This window comes from Eurosta solidaginis, chromosome 2, assembly GCF_040869045.1.
Source record: "Eurosta solidaginis isolate ZX-2024a chromosome 2, ASM4086904v1, whole genome shotgun sequence".
Taxonomy (NCBI): Eukaryota; Metazoa; Arthropoda; class Insecta; order Diptera; family Tephritidae; genus Eurosta; species Eurosta solidaginis.
In genome coordinates, this window is record NC_090320.1 from 26,500,275 (window position 1) to 26,520,582 (window position 20,308).

General features: G+C 40.7%; 1 protein-coding gene across 1 annotated transcript; it reads left to right on the forward strand.

Annotated features, from left to right (window-relative positions):
- Positions 1-29: 29 nt before the first annotated feature.
- l(2)k09022 (HEAT repeat containing 1 homolog l(2)k09022) lies at positions 30-19,756 on the forward strand. Its single transcript, XM_067764722.1, has 4 exons — positions 30-1,392; positions 7,305-7,552; positions 7,630-11,520; positions 18,519-19,756. The coding sequence occupies exons 1-4, from the start codon at positions 227-229 to the stop codon at positions 19,664-19,666; spliced, it is 6,453 nt and encodes a 2,150-aa protein (XP_067620823.1). The 5' UTR covers positions 30-226; the 3' UTR covers positions 19,667-19,756.
- Positions 19,757-20,308: the final 552 nt, after the last annotated feature.

Sequence of the window (20,308 nt, forward strand, 5' to 3'; positions counted from 1 at the left end):
GTCGAGTTCATGACTGTTTTACCAAATAATAATATTTCGAAAGCACTAATGGGATGGTACACATACTAAGGCCAGCCGATTTGTATCAGAAAGACAGCAACACTGTAGAAACACGCGCTCTCGCAATTTGTAAACACGCGCATTTTTTGTAGTGCTTATTTTGCAATCAAAAATTTTTTTAAATAACATTTAAGTAATTTTCTCATAATAAAACTTAAACAAAAATATGGCCACTTCACTACAGGAGCAATTGCGCCGCTTAGCCGTGCCGCAGACCACGGCAATGGCTGATGCGCGTACTCGTCCCTCAGTGCTATTCGATCGCAAGGAAGCAGGCAATAAAACGCGACGCACAATCTATGAAATTGGATTGGCCGGCTTACAGGAGCTCACTGCACTCAATCCTCTATTTCAAAAATTTGAAGATACACTCTTTAATGAGACTACCATTGATTTGGAGCGCTCTGTTGAGGATAAGGAAGTTAACAAGTTGCTCGATAGCAATATCAATCAATTCTTGCACCATTTATCACCTTACTTCCTATTGCGTTCAACGCTTATGTGCTTGGAATGGCTAATACGACGTTTCCACATACATGAATATAATCGTGAAGCGTTGCTGGCCTTAGCTTTGCCATATCACGAAACGAACGCTTTTATCGTTGTGTTGCGTGTTATACGTATTCGCCAAAATGATGAACAATGGTTGTGGTTGAAACCATTACAAAAACCTGGTATAACTGTGCCCAAATCTTTGCTACTTAATCGTGCTGCTACCGATGTTGCATTCCTTAAATTTGTCTGTCAAACCACTATGGCTGCTGTAAAAGAATTAGGCCCACGTGCCAATTCCCTACAAACACAACTCAATTTTTATGCCTCCGTGGTTGTTGGTGCGCTAGAGCATGCACGCACAATTGAGGAATGGCACATCATTACTATATTACCATCGTTGTTGAAAGGAATGCAATCAGAAATTTTGGATTTTGCATCAGCCACCTACATTGTGGCAACTCAACTGGTATCGCGTACACAAGTAACAACCAAGTTGTGCAATGCATTTGTAGAGCGTTCAGCCAATATAGCACTGGAAATATTGCGCTCGACAGCTGTCTCATTTTTGGTCTTCTTGTTTGATGTTCAAAAGAGCGCAGAACCGCATTTTAAGGAAAGTACTTTATTGTATTTGGCTTCACAGAAATGGTTTACCTTGAATTTGGCAAAATTGGCGAAGGAAAATGTTTATGTGCATGCATTACATGTTGCACTGCTGGAATCAGCTTTAGCTGCTATACAAAATGAGCACGAGGAGGCGAATACATTGAAAGAGTTTCTTGATTCTTTGCTGGCAGATGTGGCATTAAATGATGAGTCAGCGCAGGAGATTATTGAGTAAGTATACCTTTTTCCTATACTAATCATAATGTACCTTTTCTGCAATTTGTTGCAAGAGGCTAATTGCCTTGGTGTGGCTAAAATGTGTTATACAATGGCCTAAAATAAAGTTCGTGTAATATTTGGACGAAGGCATGGGCATTTTTGAAACAGGTTGTTTAATAAATGACCTAAAGAAGTAACTCATGTCGTTAGCACACTCGAACGTTAGCTAGGCATACGTTGAATGTGCGGAAGTCTAATTTCAATAAGTAAGAGTTGGGTTGTGACAGTGTAATACTTACCGTCAGGCACGGATCTCGGTTTTCTTCCAAAACAGTTTTTTTTGGCATTGAGTCCCTTTTGGTCCACGTAATGCTCCGAAGTGCTTCAGTTGCCTTAGCGGGAGAGGGTTCTGCCCAACGCTTTGCACCATAAACATTGATATACCATCCTAGGCCGCTACCAAGTTATTAGCAGGTCCCGTACACGATAAATCGCATTTCACTGTAGCCGCCGTACTTTGCTCCTCTAGCTCGTAACACACACCGTATCTATAATATTTTCTTTTCTGAATCGCCCCCTACCCTAACTCATCCATAACAAGCGAAATAACACCTCCTCGACTAATATTCCTTCTTGGTACTTAGGGATGTATTCGACTTTCTAAATATTTCAAAGTCAAAGTTGGCAGCATTTGTGGAACCCCTTTCATCGTGAACTACTGTTCGCGACAATTATCAAAATCGTACCGTGTAGTTATTAGCTCCCAAAATCTTCGAAGTGTATCCCTATCTCTACCAAAATAACAACGCCACTTAATCAGAGGATTATTGGAGCATGCAGTCCGAGGGATTGAAGGTCTTGATTTTAGAGTTAATTTTTTCCTCAAATATCAATCTAAATATGTAGCAAGTATAGTCGTGATTTTGATTTTCGCAGCTCATCTCTATTGCAGATGAACAAATTAAGCACCATAACTATGTTCTGGTTTTCCACATCTTTTCTACTGTAAGTTACTTTCTCTAGAGGTCGCCATAAGCGTTTTACCTACCATTACTTCCTTCTTCATTATCCTGTCTACTTACTACTGGTCACCTTCGCTCTCTTTTGCCTTTATTCTTTGCCTTATTTCTTTCTTTCTCTCCCTCTCTCCATACTTTTCCTCTTCTTCACTCAAAAATTATCTCTACCTCTCTTTTCTACTCTACTTTTCTCCACTCGCTCTTTTTTATTTTTCCTCTCCCACTGTTGTTGTTATTCTCTGTCACTGTTTATCTCTTTTCTTTCCCTTTATATCTTTCTCTCACTCTTTCTATTTCTTTCCCCCACCACTCATTCGAAATTTGTAATTCTACGTCCAACGCCTTTAAAGACTTGTGTTGTTGTAACGATAAGGACACTCCCCGAAGACCTTAGGGAGTGTTTTAGATGTTGATGAGCCTTTTCCGGATGCAGATCCGGTAAGTTCCAGTAACAAGCACCATTAAGGTACTAGCCCGACCATCTCGGGAATGATTTGGTATGACCACATGAAATCTTCTAGGCCATACCGCCCTTTACCCCCTAGATCCATAAGGAGCTTGGCGCTTCCCAAGGCAGTCGGTTCTATGTACCGGAGCGACTCGGGATTTTTCCCGACCAAGGACTGTCATTTCAGTGTGACCCCATTTAATTTGTTTCGTCCCTCCCACAAATTGTCATCCTCCCAGCAGCTTCTTGCAGCAGGACTGCTACATATTCTCTTACTCCGGGAAGGTATCGAACCCAATCCGGGTCCGTCTCCTGACCCCGGTCATGAGAAATGGTTTTGCTGCATTTGCCAGAAAAGAATCTTTTTAGGACGGTCATACTCTGTTCAGTGTGTCTCGTGCAAGGGATGGTTGCATCGGACAGGTTGTTCTGGGCTTGATCCCAAAACCCGACGTCCACGCAACTTTTATAAATCTTTTGTGGCTCCTTGCTGCTCACGCCCAAGGGCGTCCCGTAGTCTACGCCTAAGCGTATCCCCACTACCTTCCAGCAGCTTCGCTGCTCAGCAAGCCACAACAAGTACCCGCTGCTGCTCGCGCCCCACGGCGCCAACAACTCAAACAGCTGATACCACTCATAACTACTACCTTCGTAGTAGAGCTGGTTGCAATGCTGAGCATCAGCCCCTGCCCCCGTCTTCTTCTCCCCCCCCTCTTTTCTGGCAGCAATCGTGCAGGTCAGGGAAACAGACTCTTAGTCCCTGCCTCCGTTTGCACCGTCTGCCAGCACAGAATATATAGGTTTGCGACATCCGCTCAATGCAGCTCCTGCCTTGGGTGGTGCCACTTTCCTAGATGTTCTGGTCTCCGCGACGGCAACCCCCCGACGGGTTTCATCGCGCCATGTTGCCAGGTCGCAAACCCAAATCATCCGGGTACCCCAATGCTTGCCCAAGGGCGCCCAGTCCCAAGGCCACAACAGCAATTGCGTCCTGGCCTTCCACAACCTAGGCGTAGTCACCCCTCACTTACCCCTAGAGTGGCGGCGTCACCCCTCATGCACTTCAGAATTCTGCAGTTCAACTGTAATGGACTAACTGGGAAGATTACGGAGATAGTCGATTTCATGAAGCGGCACAACATCCGCATTGCTGCGATTCAAGAGACTAAACTCACAGCAAGATCTGATTGCAGAGCTGCTGTGGTTATAATGTCCACAGGAAAGACCGCGAGAGCGGAAATGGAGGCGGCCTCGCGTTTATTATACACCACTCTGTGCAATATCATATATTTGATCCTGGCATCGACCGCAGTGACAATGTCTTAGAACGTCAAGGCCTATCTGTCCGGTCAGGCGATGCAAATCTAGAAATCATCAACATCTACATCCCTCCTGTCACCTGTTGCCCCAGTGGATACCGCCCTAATATCGAGGCCTTACTCACTGGCAACAATCGCATTATCTTAGGCGATTTTAATGCCCATCACGACCTATGGCATTCAAACTTGCGGGCGGACAGTAGGGGTGAGATGTTGGCGGATCAAATAGACGAAACGACGTTCTGCACAATAAACGGAGACGCCCCCACACGTATGGTAGGAAGCTGTCATAGCTCGCCAGATATCTCAATCGTGAGCGCAGAACTCGTAAACTGCGTCAACTGGCAGCCGATGGTAACATTGGCATCCGACCACCTGCCCATACTTATTTCGTTCGAGCGTACCGCCGACTTCATCGTCACCGAAAAATGCACTTTCATAAACTTCAAAAAAGGAAAGTGGGAAGAATATAAATCTGCAACAGACAGCAGCTTTGCTGCCCTCCCTATCCCGACTGATGCCCGCCAAGGGGAGCGTGCCTTCCGTAAGGTCATTGAATCCGCCTCGGCACATTTCATTCCCGCCGGGAGAATTCCCGAAATCCGGCCCACTTCCCGGCGGAGGCCGCAAGCTTAGCGAGGGAACGCGACCTTATAAGACAGCTTGATCCAGACGACCCCCAAATAAGGGATATAAACCAACGCATCAGATTGCTTGTGGACGAACACAAGCGGGCGAAATGGGAAGAGCACCTAAGAGGTTGTAACCTCTCTACCGGTGTAGGTAAACTTTGGTCCACCGTAAAGTCCCTATCGAATCCGACTAAGCACAAAGACAAAGTTTCCATCGCCTTTGGCGATAAGGTGCTGTCGGATGCGAAAAAATGCGCGAGCGCTTTCTGCCGACAATATATAATGCATCCTACGGTCGACAAAGATAGACGGAGAGCCAATAGACACGCACATAAACACAAACTCAGCGCGTCACCAATTACCATCACCGCTAGAGAGGTTGAGGACGCCATTGGTCGCGCTAAACCATTCAAAGCAGTGGGCCCAGACGGCATAGCCATGCCGATGTTTAAAAACCTAGGGAAAGAGGGTTTCAAATATTTAGCGCATGTCTTAAACCTGTCTCTTTCCACCTTTGTCATACCCGAGAAATGGAAAATGGCCAAGGTGGTCCCGCTACTAAAGTCTGGGAAACCAGCTAACGTAGGTGAGTCATATCGTCCGATATCTCTCCTATCGCCAGTGGCAAAGACGCTTGAAGCCATTTTGCTCCCTTATTTCCAAGAACATTTGCAGCTAGCCCCTCATCAGCATGGCTTCAGAAAACTCCATAGCACTACCTCCGCGCTAAATGTCATTAGCACCCAGATAAATTGCGGTTTGAATCAATATCCCCACCATAGAACAGTACTCGTAGCGTTAGACCTATCAAAAGCTTTTGATACGGTCAACCATGGCTCGTTACTGCAAGACCTGGAAGGGTCCACCCTTCCCCCATGTCTTAAAAGGTGGACCGCAAATTATCTGGGTGGTCGGCAGGCATCGGTGCAATTCAGAAACGAAACATCAAAACAAAGGAGAATTAAACAAGGGGTGCCACAGGGTGGTGTCCTATCCCCGCTTTTGTTTAATTTCTACATATCTAAGCTACCTTCACCACCGGAAGGAGTCACAATCGTTTCCTACGCCGATGACTGCACAATAATGGCCACAGGCCCAGGCCCAAAGATCGATGAGCTATGCAATAAAATAAACGGCTATCTCCCTGATCTCTCCAGTTTTTTCGCCTCGCGAAACCTGGCATTGTCACCGACTAAATCTTCCGCGACCTTATTTACAACATGGACGCCCCAAATGTCGACCATATTGAACATCCACGTCGATGGCACTACGCTACCGACTGTCCTACACCCCAAAATCTTGGGTGTGACGTTTGATCAGGATCTACATTTTGGTGCGCACGCAACCGCAATTGTTCCAAGAATTCAGAGCCGTAATAAAATCCTCAAATCCCTTGCTGGCAGTACCTGGGGAAAAGATAAAGAAACGCTCTTGACCACATACAAAGCAATTAGCCAGCCGATTACGTGCTACGCGTCACCCATATGGTCGCCAAGCCTAAAAACCACCCACTGGAAGAAACTACAGGCCTGCCAAAATACTGCTCTCAGAATCGCCACGGGCTGTCTTCTTATGTCCCCAGAACACCATCTGCATAATGAGGCGAGAATACTCCCCATCAGGGAGAGAAATGAGATGCTGACCAAACAGTTTCTGTTGAATACCCAGAAACCTGGGCATCTCAACAGACATCTGATTGACGAACCAGCACCGCCTAGGGGCCTAAGGAGTCATCTCCGTAAGCATTTTGAGGAAATACGGCACCTGAGAACCCAGCCGTATGAAGCGGAAAAACACAAGCAGGTCCTTGGTGAACTCCATAGACAGGCGTCGGACCTTTATGTCGGGAATTGCCCGGTGAATCCAGTACTTGAAGAAAAATATCCAGAACTCGCAGAAGAGGAACGCATACTCCCCAGGGAAACGCGTGTCACTCTTGCTCAACTTCGTTCTGGATACTGTAACAGGTTAAACTCTTACCTATCCAGAATCAACCCCGACATACAAAATGTATGCCCTGCTTGCAATGTGTCCCCACATGACACCAACCATCTCTTTAATTGTAATGTGGAACCAACGCCTCTAACACCCCTTTCCTTATGGTCCACCCCTGTTGAAACGGCAAGTTTCCTTGGACTCCCGTTAGAGGATATTGATGACAATTTGTGATCGGTCGCGGCTATTAGGTGGGGCGAGCATTGCTACAACAACAACAACATAAGGAGCTTGGGGTCGCCAGAGCCTCGGCTGTTGAAAGACACAGGATTCGCCACGGGTAGGTGAGGTTGACAATTGGGTTGGAGAAGCTATATATTGTGCTGGTAACCCCCTGAATGGGTTTCGCTACACAACCCCTGGAATTAATTTGGTATTTTAGTTGCCTCTTATGACAAGCATACCTGCCGCGGGTATATTCTAACTCCCCTGACCCGCTGGAGGGTAAAGACTTTTGTAATTTGTGGCGATATAAAAAAAATAATATTAAGCCCATTTTCTTTACTCGCAGCGCTTTTCTGAATGCATACAAACCGACAAGCAATGTTTTACCAAAAAAACTACAAGAAGGTGAAATGATTGTGCTCAGTTCGGATGATGAAATGGAAGATAAGAGCGGAAGCTTCCATACTTGGTATTCGGACTATCTTCGTAAATTAGAAAGAAAATATCCAAACGCATTTGATCGGATCATAAAAGAGGGAATGTCATCAAGTAATGAGGAAGCGAGCAAACGTCGTGTACTAAAAATGGCTTTAGGTAAACTGATTTATTTATTTTTTTAATTAAAAAATTCAATAAAAACAATTTATTTCTATGGGATTCCGTTTCTATAGGCTTCCGTTTGAAAACTTTTGATCCCAATGCAACGGATATCTATGAGCAACTCTACCATCACACCGCTAAAATAAGAGCCTTTGCAGTACAAACTCTATTAACCAATTTAAATGATTATCGTGCACGACCACAAAATCAACAACTGTTGCGCGAATGCCTAGCCGATCGCATATGTGACGACAGCGAACTAGTGGTTGCAGAAATATTAAAATTGCCTACCAAAGTATTTGTACAAGTTTTGGATACGAGTAAAGTAGCTGAAGCATTATTTAACATATTACTTAAGACACAACAAGATACCTCACATTGGACGCCACTTATAGTACCAACAGTGCAACATTTAACAAGCGCAGAAATTGTAGATGCATATGATACAAATATTATACTTTTAGCCATAATGCCACTGTTGTTTCCTGATGACAATAGTGAAGCGGTCCATCAAGCCCTAGTTGAAATACTAAAAAGTCCACTCAGTGTAAAAGTTGGTTTCTTAAGCGAATTGAAGCTATGCAAGAACAATAAAGATTTCAATGTTGTAGAATTCAAAAAGCAATTCTTGGAGGTAATATCACAGTCAAACTCAACACCTACATGTTTGCAACTCTGCCATAGCATTGAAGCGCATGGTGAGAGTATATTTAGTAGCGCATTACGTTTTGCGCACTTACTACTCTTAGCTACAGCATGTATTAAAACGGAGTTAAGTGGCGCTGATGCGGGTTATATATTTGCGCAAATACGTGTGCACTGTCGACGTTTTAACATCCGTCAGCTAGACACCAATGATTGGCATAAGGTAAAAAAAAATAATTGTATACCATTACAGTTATTTTCAGATTTTGTGACTGCATTAGCGGCACATACGCATTTCGAGCATTTACTTGAATGGGAGTGTATACACGATGATTTACGCACATTTTTTGACATTTTTAAACTATTAGCCGAAAAAGGTTTCAATCATCAATCAAAAAAGCATGAAGATACACAACAATTGGAATGGTTGAAAACGTTGAAAGAAATATTTGGTAGCGTATTTGGGAGCGCGCAACAAAAATTGGATTTCCTTAGCAATTTTTATATATATGAAAGTAATGCTGCCTTTGACAAAATTGAGGAATATGCGCTATTGCGCATGCGTGCCTTTAAATTAACCAATGCTTTGCTGGCGAACGAAAACAATGAGTTGAATTTGAATACTGTGCATGTTTTTCGCATTGCCTCAGCTCTGAATGCCCCATCGGAGACGATGCGCTTGCAGGCGCTTGAAACGTTGCATTGGTTGCGAAATCGCGCTAGTTTAGGCGAACATCTGAAGCACTTTGTTGATAGTGTTTTAGGGCGCAGCTATGAATTTACCATGGATCACGAACAATTTCCACTTATATTGTACACCATCCTCAATCCAACGCAGAAGAATCAACAATCGCAAAGCGCTAAAATTTTATGTGAAATTATGCAATTGATAACAGCTGAGGATGCGCTACATAACGCCAGATTTACAGCTCAAATACTGAAAACCATCAAGCATATAAATGATGCGCAGTTGTTGGGTGATTTAATAACGCTCGGCGTGCGTACTTTGTCTTATGCGCGCAAAGAAAATGATTTACTACTGCTACCAACACCTTATAGCACAATATACGAATTGATTTGTGATCGTTTTGAGTCGCACACCATAGAGCAGGTATTGGCTGACCAACCTGAGACTTGGAAATTTATTGAGCAAGTTTTTGCTGCACACAATGTTTATATAACACATGATAGCAAGTTGCGTTCAGTGCCATGCGTGCTACTTGAAGCGCTAGATGAAGATTGTTATGCGCAAATACCAGAATTTTATAAAACCGAATTAGTAAAATTGATCATAAGAACAATGGCCGCATGCGATAATGATACAATATTCTTAAGCGCTAATAAATTATTAAAAAAATGTGCAATAAATTGTAAACCACTTGTAGACTTGCTAACACAAATGTGTATTGTAGATGATGGAATTGCTGCAGTTGCTAAACGTAAAACACTTGCTGCAACAGAATCGGCAGCAAAACACGACGCACCCAACGCCAAGAGTAGTAAAAACAATTCAGCTGCACATGTGCATACTGACGCTTGGAAACAAGGTGTTGCTTTACTCGAGCTGCTTGAGCACAAGAAAAAGCTCGAAGAGACAGAGCACCTAATGCCAGCACTCTTTAATTTGTTGCGCTTTTGTCTTGAGTTGGAAGAGCAAACTCTTGGGGAATATACAAAGCAGTTAACACTCAGCACTCTGTTGCATTGTTGTCAACGTGCACAATCAGCAGGCGTACGTTTGTCTAAAACTTTGCCGAAGTCTGCATTTCGTATTGATTTAATTGTGCAATGTGTACGTGGCACACAAAATCCACAAACGCAGAATAATGCGCTCTTATTACTCTCGCACTGTGCAGCGCTCTTTCCACAGCAAGTGTTACATAGCGTTGTTGATGTATTCACATTTATGGGCTCATCTGTTGCGCGCTATGATGATGCCTTTAGTTTTCATATAATCAATAATGTTATTGAATCGATTGTGCCCATATTGGTGCGTTCACAACATGCGAAACTGCATGAGGCTAACACAGACGCTTTAGTTATACCTGTGCTGAAGGTGTTCTCTGATATATTGCTCGATGTACCAGAGCATCGGCGCATGCCGCTCTATAGTAAGCTTTTACAAACGCTTGGCGCTAATCGTTACCTTTGGACTTTTCTTTGCATTGTTTTTGAGGCGCATGTTTTGGATGATGAAAAGCAAAAGTTGCTACAACGCAAACAAAAGGACATTGCGAAACCCAACAAAGCTTCAACTGCAAGTGGTGAGAAGTTCTCTAAGCGCTTGGAAATTTGTTTAGAACTTACAAACAATTTCGCACCACAAATCGTGCTTGAGACATGCATAGAATTGCTCGCTTACATTAGAAAGTTGCCACTCAGCAAAGATGAAGATGACGATAAAGCCATTACGAACGCAAATTCAGATGCTACAGAAATGAGTCTCTTCGATGTGAATTGCCGTACCGCAAAACAGCTGCGTCACTACAAGTATGTCATCATGCAGTTTCTCTCCAGGATTTCTGCTTCAACTGAATTCTTACGTAAAATTGCCTTACTCAGCGACGAGGAGCAATTAGTTATGAAGCCCTATTATCAAAATTTCATAATACACACACTCTCTTATGTACCCAATGTTAATTCAGCCATAGAATCCGCAGAAAGCACTTCGCAATCAAAGTTTTGGAAAGTTATCTTGCATCATTTGCACGATGTGTTGGATAATGCTATCTCACTACTTTCATCTGATATGTTTCTTGTTGTAGTATGTGGTCTTATGAAACATAAATTGTTGAGTATACGTAAAAAAGTCATAGAATTGCTTATCAATAAAATTCAACATCGTGATGGATACTTCGATAATAGTGATCCGAAAAATTTCTACAGTTTGTTACATCCACTAAACGAAATTACAATGACCATACGTGTGACAAATGACAACACAGCATCTACAACTACAGGTGCAACTTCAGATAGCTCATCATCCGCAGGCTCGTCCTCGAATGATTTAGTTTTACTACAGCAGACTGCTCTTATTGCTATCAAACTTTTGTCGAAAATGTTTGCTCTGCAACACATTCAAGAGTTCAAAAGTATACTGGGTCATCTCATAAAAGTGTTGAAAGAACGTACAAAAATATCGAAAATTGTATTGGCAACGGTTGTTTTAACCATTGTCGAAATCTCTTCGAACTTGAAAGCGCATTCGTTGGCGTTGCTGCCTAAATATATGCCTAAGATGATTGAAATCTTGCAGGATCAAGCGAACTTGGTACAGGCTCAGCCGCCAGATAATGTGTGCATGGCAATTATTACAGGTGAGTATGCCTAAGAATTTTGTCAGTTATATGTAATACGATTTTAGTTTCTTCATCGTGTTGTTGAACCATAAAGAAGGAACTTTTTGAAGAAGTGTATCAAATCACAATACTACACTTCTATGGCTTAGCTGTTGTTGTTGTTGTAACGATAAGGTTTCTCCCGAAGGCTTTGGGGAGTGTTGGCGATGTGATGGTCCTTTGCTGGATACAGATCCGGTACGCTCCGGTAACACAGCACCATTAAAGTGCTAGCCCGACCATCTCGTGAACGATTTATATGACCAAATTAAACCATCAGGCCATCCCTCCCTCCTCAACCCCAAGTTCCATGAGGAGCTTGGGGTCGCCAGAGCCTCGTCTGTTAGTGAAACAGTACTCGCCGCGGATATGTGAGGTTGTCAATTGGGTTTGGAGAAGCTATATATTGCGCTGGCAACCTGAGAGGTTTGCGCTATACAGCCCCTTGAATCTGGTATTTTAGTCACCTCTTACGACAGACGTACCTAGCGCGGGTATATTCTGACCCCCTAACCCGCTGGGAGCTATGGCTTAGCTCGTATTGTTTCTTGGCCAGTTTAGTGCATTGCACAAAAGAACCCATGCATCGTACCACAGTTAATTTCAGAAACGTTTCAAGGCTGGCCATTTCGGCTTTAGCTCGGGAACTTTTTCAATGTTAGTTTCGAGACCATCTCTGAAGTGTATCAGTTTTATTTTGGTATAATTTCGTAACTATTTGCACTTGTTATTGGGATTTCATTGATAGCTACCGATATTCACGAGTCATCAGATTGTTATTGGCTTGTTATCGATAATAACCGATATCTGCTTGCTTCGACTAGTTATTGCTTTTTTAGCGATGTATTATGGGCACGTTAAGGGATTGTTATCGACAACAACCGTTATCAACAAATCATCGTTTTGTTATCGGTTTTTAATTGCCTTGTTATCCATTTTTTTATCGACGGGTTACGACTTATCAGTTCGATAGCAACGAATTATCAGTTTTTAGTGGACTCACAAGGACGTGTTATCGGATTGTTATCGATAATAACCAATGTCTGCCCCTTACTGTTATGGTATCGACTTGTTACCGAGTATCCGTCGATAACGCTTGTTATCGTTATCTGCTTGATATCGACGAGATCTTTGTATTATCAGTTCATTATCGACGAGTTATGAGGTTTTAATCAGCTTTGTAACGACTTGCTATCGATAACAATTGATATTTGCTTGTTATCGGTAAATGATAACAAACCCATAACTCATCTATATTTGTTTGTTATCGACGACTTATCGGTTTGATATTGGATTGTTATTATCGTGCCTCAAGGGCGGCTCGAAATATGGTCATCTGCCAGACTCAAGCATCGTGAATTACGCCAGGCATAGCGTCATAACGTTCGAAAATTGTACCAAACTTCCGGCGGATGGCGGAAATATATGATAATATATGATATATGATAATAACAAGGAGGAATATCAATGAGGATGATATAGCCGACCTAAAAATAAATGATGAAATCATACAAAGAGTTAACAGTATAAAATACTTAGGAATAATAATTGATAATAAACTCAAATTTGAAGATCATATAAATTATACAATTAAAAAAGTTGCTAATAAAATAGGAGTGATGCAGAGAACAACTAAATTCATTCAAAAAAAGTACAAAATAATCTTATATAAATCGTTATAGAACCGCACTTCGTGGGGATAAAGAAGTAGACAAGCTCCAAAAGCTTCAAAATATATGCATGATATTTATTCTTCAGAAACCTAGAGATACACGATCGGCTGATATGTTGAAGACTTTAGACTGGTTAAGTGTGAAACAAAAGATTTTTTCCACTTCATGAAATTCATATTTAATATCAAACATGGAAATGTACCTGAGTATTTAAATAAAAATATAGCTTTAGTTGAGCAAACTCACAACATAAATACGAGGAGCAAACATAATTTCAAATTGCCGTTTTTTAGAACTGAAATTGATCAACAGAACATTTTCTACAAGGGTCTGAAAAGGTACAATGATCTGCCTATGGATATAAAAAGTTGCAACCAAATAACAGTATTTAAAACAAAATTATATGAATATTGTAAAACCTTAGCTATAAGATAAAAAACTGTAATATTTTCTAATTTACGAATTAGGCTTCTGGCCGTAATAAATAAATAATCTAATCTAATCTAGAATATACCCGCGGTAGGTATGCCTCTCGTAAGAGGCGACTAAAATACCAGATTCAAGGGGTTGTTTAGCGCAACCTTTCCAGGTTGCCAGCGCAATATATAGCTTCTCCAAACCCAATTGTCAACCTCACCTCGAGCGGCGAATCTCGTTTCACTAACAGACGAGGCTCTGGCGACCCCAAGCTCCTCATGGAACTTGGGGGTGGGGAGGGAGGAATGGCCTGAAGATTAAATGTGGCCATATAAATCGTTCCCGAGATGATTGGGCTAGCATGATCGGTGCTGTGTTACCGGAGCGTACCGGATCTGTATCCGCCAAAGGACCATCACATCGATAACACTTCCCACAGCCTTCGGGGAGTAACCTTATCGCTACAACAACAACAAAAACAAGCAAGGTACAAAACCGGCCATATTGGGAACGATTTGAAATTATCACATTGAACCTTCTAAGACATCCCGCCCCACCAACCCCTTCAATCATTTGTGTATTTAAATCATCGCTTACGATAGGCATACTGCCGCGGGTATATTCTTAGTACCCGAACCCGCTGGGGGAGTTTATGTACCCTCTTTAGCAACCTAAATCTGTCCTCACCCGGTATTTTGTTATTCATTATGCGGGATATTGCCATTCGCACTACGTCATCGACGGGTTGCTGAAAATATATTTCGTCATCAGCGTTTGGGCCATCGGTTCGTTTTTTCCCACTTTACCTTTCAATGATGGAATGTATGCAAGGTCGTCATAATCATTCCTGCAGTAATCTGACCAGGTCGTGAGGGGGTTGGTGGGGCGGGATGTCTTAGAAGGTTCAATGTGATAATTTCAAATCGTTCCCAATATGGCCGGACTGGTACCTTGCTTGCTTCTGTTGTTGTTGTTGTTGTAGCGATAAGGTTACTCCCCGAAGGCTGTGGGAAGTGTTATCGATGTGATGGTCCTTTGGCGGATACAGATCCGGTACGCTCCGGTAACAGCACCGACCATGCTAGCCCAACCATCTCGGGAACGATTTATATGGCCACATTAAATCTTCAGGCCATCCCTCCCTCCCCACCCCCAAGTTCCATGAGGAGCTTGGGGTCACCAGAGCCTCGTCTGATAGTGAAACGGGATTCGCCGCTCGAGGTGAGGTTGACAATTGGGTTTGGAGAAGCTATATATTGCGCTGGCAACCTGGAAAGGTTGCGCTACACAACCCCTTGAATCTGGTATTTTAGTCGCCTCTTACGACAGGCATACCTACCGCGGGTATATTCTAGATTAGATTAAATTATTTATTTATTACGGCCAGAAGCCTAATTCGTAAATTAGAAAATATTACAGTTTTTTATCTTATAGCTAAGGTTTTACGATATTCATATAATTTTGTTTTAAATACTGTTATTTGGTTGCAACTTTTTATATCCATAGGCAGATCATTGTAACTTTTCAGACCGTTGTAGAAAATGTTCTGTTGATCAATTTCAGTTCTAAAAAACGGCAATTTGAAATTATGTTTGCTCCTCGTTTTTATGTTGTGAGGTTGCTCAACTAAAGCTATATTTTTATTTAAATACTCAGGTACATTTCCATGTTTGATATTAAATATGAATTTCATGGAGTGGAAAAAAATCTTTTGTTTCACACTTAACCAGTATAAAGTCTTCAACATACCAGCCGATCGTGTATCTCTAGGTTTCTGAAGAATAAATCTCATGCATCTATTTTGAAGCTTTTGGAGCTTGTCTACTTCTTTATCCACACGAAGTGCGGTTCTATAACGATTTATATAAGTTTATTTTGTACTTTTTTTTGAATGAATTAAGTTGTTCTCTGCATCACTCCTATTTTATTAGCAACTTTTTTAATTGTATAATTTATATGATCTTCAAATTTTATTTTATTATCAATTATTATTCCTAAGTATTTTATACTGTTAACTCTTTGTATGATTTCATCATTTATTTTTAGCTCGGCTATATCATCCTCATTGATATTCCTCCTTGTTATTATCATATATTTAGTTTTATTTATGTTTAGTTTCAGTCTATTACCACACAACCATTTATACAAGTTATTTAGTTCATGTTGCATTTTGGCAAGTGCAGTATTAATATTATTTTCACTTATCATAATTAATGCATCATCCTCAAAAAGTCTAATTTCACAACCTTCGATAGCATTGACTATGTCATTTATGTATATAAGAAATAATATAGGTGCCAATACTGAGCCTTGAGGTAACCCTATGGGTACCTCTAATTCATCCGACGTCACAGCATTTATAACTGTTTTCTGCTTTCTCTGCTTCAAATAGTTGCGGAACCATTTAAGTTCAATATCCGTTATGCCAATCCGCTGCATTTTTTTTATTAATATCTCTCTATCCACCGTTTCAAAGGCTCTTTTGAGGTCAAGGAAAACTGAAACCACTACTTTTTTGTTGTTTATCTCTTCTTTCCAATCAGATATCACCAAGTTCTGCGCTGTCTCACAGGAATGTTTTTTCCTAAATCCTGACTGTTGGTAGACTAGTATATTATTTACTTCAAGATGATTCACCAACTGATTCTTAACAACGACTTCGAGAATTTTAGCATCACTTGGCAGGGTATTTATGGGTCTAAGTTCTTCAGGTTGCATTGTCTTTTTAGCTTTTTCCACAGGTATTATTGTTGACGTTTTCCACATTTCAGGTACCACACCATCTTCTAAGCTGTTATTGATTATTTGAGCATAGAAATATCCGGTATACGATATACAATTTTTTAGTACACCTTCGGATAGCAGTTTTCTTCTACCTATTTTATATTTAAAGTCTGTTAGGATATAAATAACATCATCGGTGGTAATTTCAGCAAACTTTAATTTTGATTGGACTTGTGTATCCTCTAGTGCTACTTGACAGGTTTCGATGTTATTATTAATTTCAATCACACTATTTACAAAAAATCTATTCAGACCATTCGCCAGATCGGTTTCGTTTTCAACCAGTATGCCATCCAGTATCGCCTTTTTTATCCCTTCGTTATCTTTAGTTTGGTTCACCGTTTGTTTCAGATATTTCCACATTTCTTTAGGATTATATTCATTCAACATGATTTTATTCTCCATATACTTTATTTTTTTTAATTTGACTAATTTTTTGTATGACCTATTTATATTTTTATATTCATCCCACTCTCCAGTTTGTAACGCACGCGTGTACATATTGTATTTATATTTATTCATTTGTGCCAATTCTCTCTCATACCATTTATTCATTAACTTGATATGCACTTCTTTCTCGTAGGTTAAACTTTCCATAGCCTGAATCATTATATTATTAATTAATTCGACTTTTACATCAATTGATAAGTTTATAGTAAAGTTGAAGTTAAATGATCTAAGGATGCTTATTAAAATATCACTATTATATTTATCCCATGCTATGATTTTCTTGGTCAGTCTCATCTTGTATACTTTGGACGTTTTAATATTAAATTTTATAGTTTCATGATCAGATATTTTGTATTCCTGCAAATTATTACAGAGAATTTCATCCGAGTTTGAAAATAATAAATCAATTTTCGAGTCACTTGTATCTGTGATTCGCGTATTAAATTATATTTTTTGGCTCATCCCCATCACAGCAAATATCTCATTTAATTTAGTACTATATGTTGAAATGTAGTTCATGTTAATATTAAAATCACCGACTACTATATTATGGTTACTTTTTTCATATTTATCAATTAGAATTTCATTTAGGTATTCAACAAAAGCTGCATCACTAGTGCTCGGCGAATGGTACAGAACTCCAATCTGCCACTTTTTATCAACCTTCTTCAGTTTTATTACAATGCACCATACGTTTTCATTTATGTTATCATTATAGATTACTTTAACATCAATTGTACTATGTACATAAACTAACACACCTCCTGTGTGCCTGCTATGGGAATCACATCTTATCATTTTATAGGTTGCTATTTTTAATTCATTGTCTAGAATATCTTTGGTTGTACATGTTTCAGAGCACAGTATGATGCCTGGTCTATCAACTTCCGCCAACACTTCTAACTCTGATTTGTTAGCTACTACGCTATTTATTCTAATCCCTTAACCCGCTGTGGGATACCTTGCTTGTTATCGGAACGTAGCAGATCTCTATCAGGCAAAGGATCATCAACATCGAAAACACTCCCCAAAACCTTCGAGTAGCTTAGCTCGTATTTTTTGTTGGGTAGTTTAGTACATTGCACAAAACAACCCGTGCATCGTGCCACAGTTAATTTCAGAAACGTTTCACGGCTGGGCCATTTCGGCTTTAGCTCGGGAACTTTTTCAATGTTATTTTCCAGTCCATTTCTTAAGTATATCAGTTTTATTTTGGTATAATTTTGGAACTATTTGCGCATGCCTCTAGACTGGAATTTTAGTGTGCTCTGCCCATTCTACAAGAAAGATGATACTGTGAAATCGCGCTAACCAACGCGAAGTCAGCCAGCTTAGTATCCCTATAAAGTTATATCTAGAATGTTATGTGAAACTCAAAGTTGGTTAGTTTACCACCGACCAGATCCTCACGATACGCCAAATCTTGGAGAAGACACATGACAAGAGAATTGACTGTTACCGAAACGTACCGGATCTATTTCCGCCAAACACTCCCCAAAAGCTTCGGCCAGTGTCTTTATCGGTACAACAACAATGGATTTTCGTAATTTCACAGCAGCCCTTGCAAAATAAGACTGAATTTACTTCGACTTTGCTTGAACGAATATCCTCCATCATTATATTTTATTAAACATTTTCAAAACTTTCTTCTAGGTACCCAAAAACTCTTCGAATCACTTCCACTATTCTTAGGACCATATGTCATAGATGTAATAACTGCGCTGAGTACAATTTCTGCCAACATAAGTAAACAACAAAATGAGCGCGATCAACGTTCGACCACTGCACTGCAACGCATGTCCACCATATGGACGAGAATAGCAAGCGATGTGCCTGCACGCATACTTATACCGAGCTGTGAGAAATCGTATAATCAACTAATGTCGAGACGCAATTATGCTGATATAGGCGTTCTAATGCAGCTACTAACGCAATGTATCAATAAAACGTCATCTGCCGATCTGAGTGCTGTACAAAGTGAATTGAGCGCATTCTTCCTGCATGCTTTAGAATTCCGCTTCCAGGTGAAAGACGATTGTGAGGGCGAACATGTGGCCAGCACTGAAAAAGTTATTATCGATGCTTTTGTAACGTGGGTGCTTAAATTATCTGAAAGCAGATTTCGTCCCATCTATCGGAAGGTATATGAATGGGCTATCAAAGAGAAAGCGCAACGTGAAACCATACTCACCTTCTTCTTACTCACCAAGCAAATTGCTGAAGCGCTCAAAGCATTATTTCTACTATTTGCGCGTGATTTCATTGATGATGCAGCCAATTTTTTGAGCGTATATAATACAACAAAACAAACAATTGAAGCTGATGTAGAGTCGCTGACAGCAGATATTTTAAAATCTATTTTGAATACACTTCACATAATCTTCTTGCACGACAGCAAAGGTTTCATTAACTCACAACGTTTTGAGATGCTTATGCCTCCTTTGGTTGATCAGTTGGAAAATCGATTGATATTAGAAAGCGAAGAATTGCAACAAGCTTTGCAATCGTGTCTTGCTCAATTGGCGGCAACGGTATCGAATGATGTCATGTGGAAACAACTTAATTATCAGGTGTTAATGAAAACGCGCACAAATGTGCCCGAAGTACGCATTGTCTCATTCAATTGTTGTTTGGAAATTGCACGCAAATTAGGTGAAGAATTTACGTCCTTGCTACCGGAGACGGTACCTTTTGTAGCCGAACTTATGGAGGACGAAAATCAACGTGTGGAGAAGAATACACGCAGGGCTGTGCAAGAGCTCGAAAGCATACTGGGGGAATCGCTGCAGAGTTATCTTTAAGTTGAGCTTGAATTAAGTAAAACATAGTAGAATTTTGTAATGACTAAATATTTGACGAATAGTTAAGAGGGATGAAGTCTTATACATGTACATATTTTGTTTTTACTGAATTGTCTACTTGGGATCAGTACGTTAAAGATGACATTTCTGAAAGAGTTTATTCAGCGGAGTAAAATGTGATGCGAATAGACGACCGAAGATTTTCTAAAAAAAAAAACAAAGCCTCGAGAAGGTACATTTATGACGTCCATCCATACTTGAAACAATCCCATATACCTCCGGAGAGTGTTTTTGCTGTTATAACAACAAAGCGCAAACTCCAAGTAAACATTGCAGTTGACACATTTAGCCTTTTGCTTCCTTCTATCAATAAAGTTTATTTGAGCCTAAATCAAATTATGATCAGCTGAAGCTAAATTGGTCTTTATACAAAAAAACTAGGGTTCCAAAAAGGAACGAATGCAAAGTGGACACTGAATCCTGCTAGAGCTACTGTCGGCTTCCACAAAAGGTGCTCTCAGACTGATAGAAACCGACATGTGGAAATCAGCCGACTACGAGCAAGCAACGATATTAGATGAAATGGCAAGGGGTTGATTAAACGAAGTAAAAACGGACCTAATGTCACAAACGGACTATATG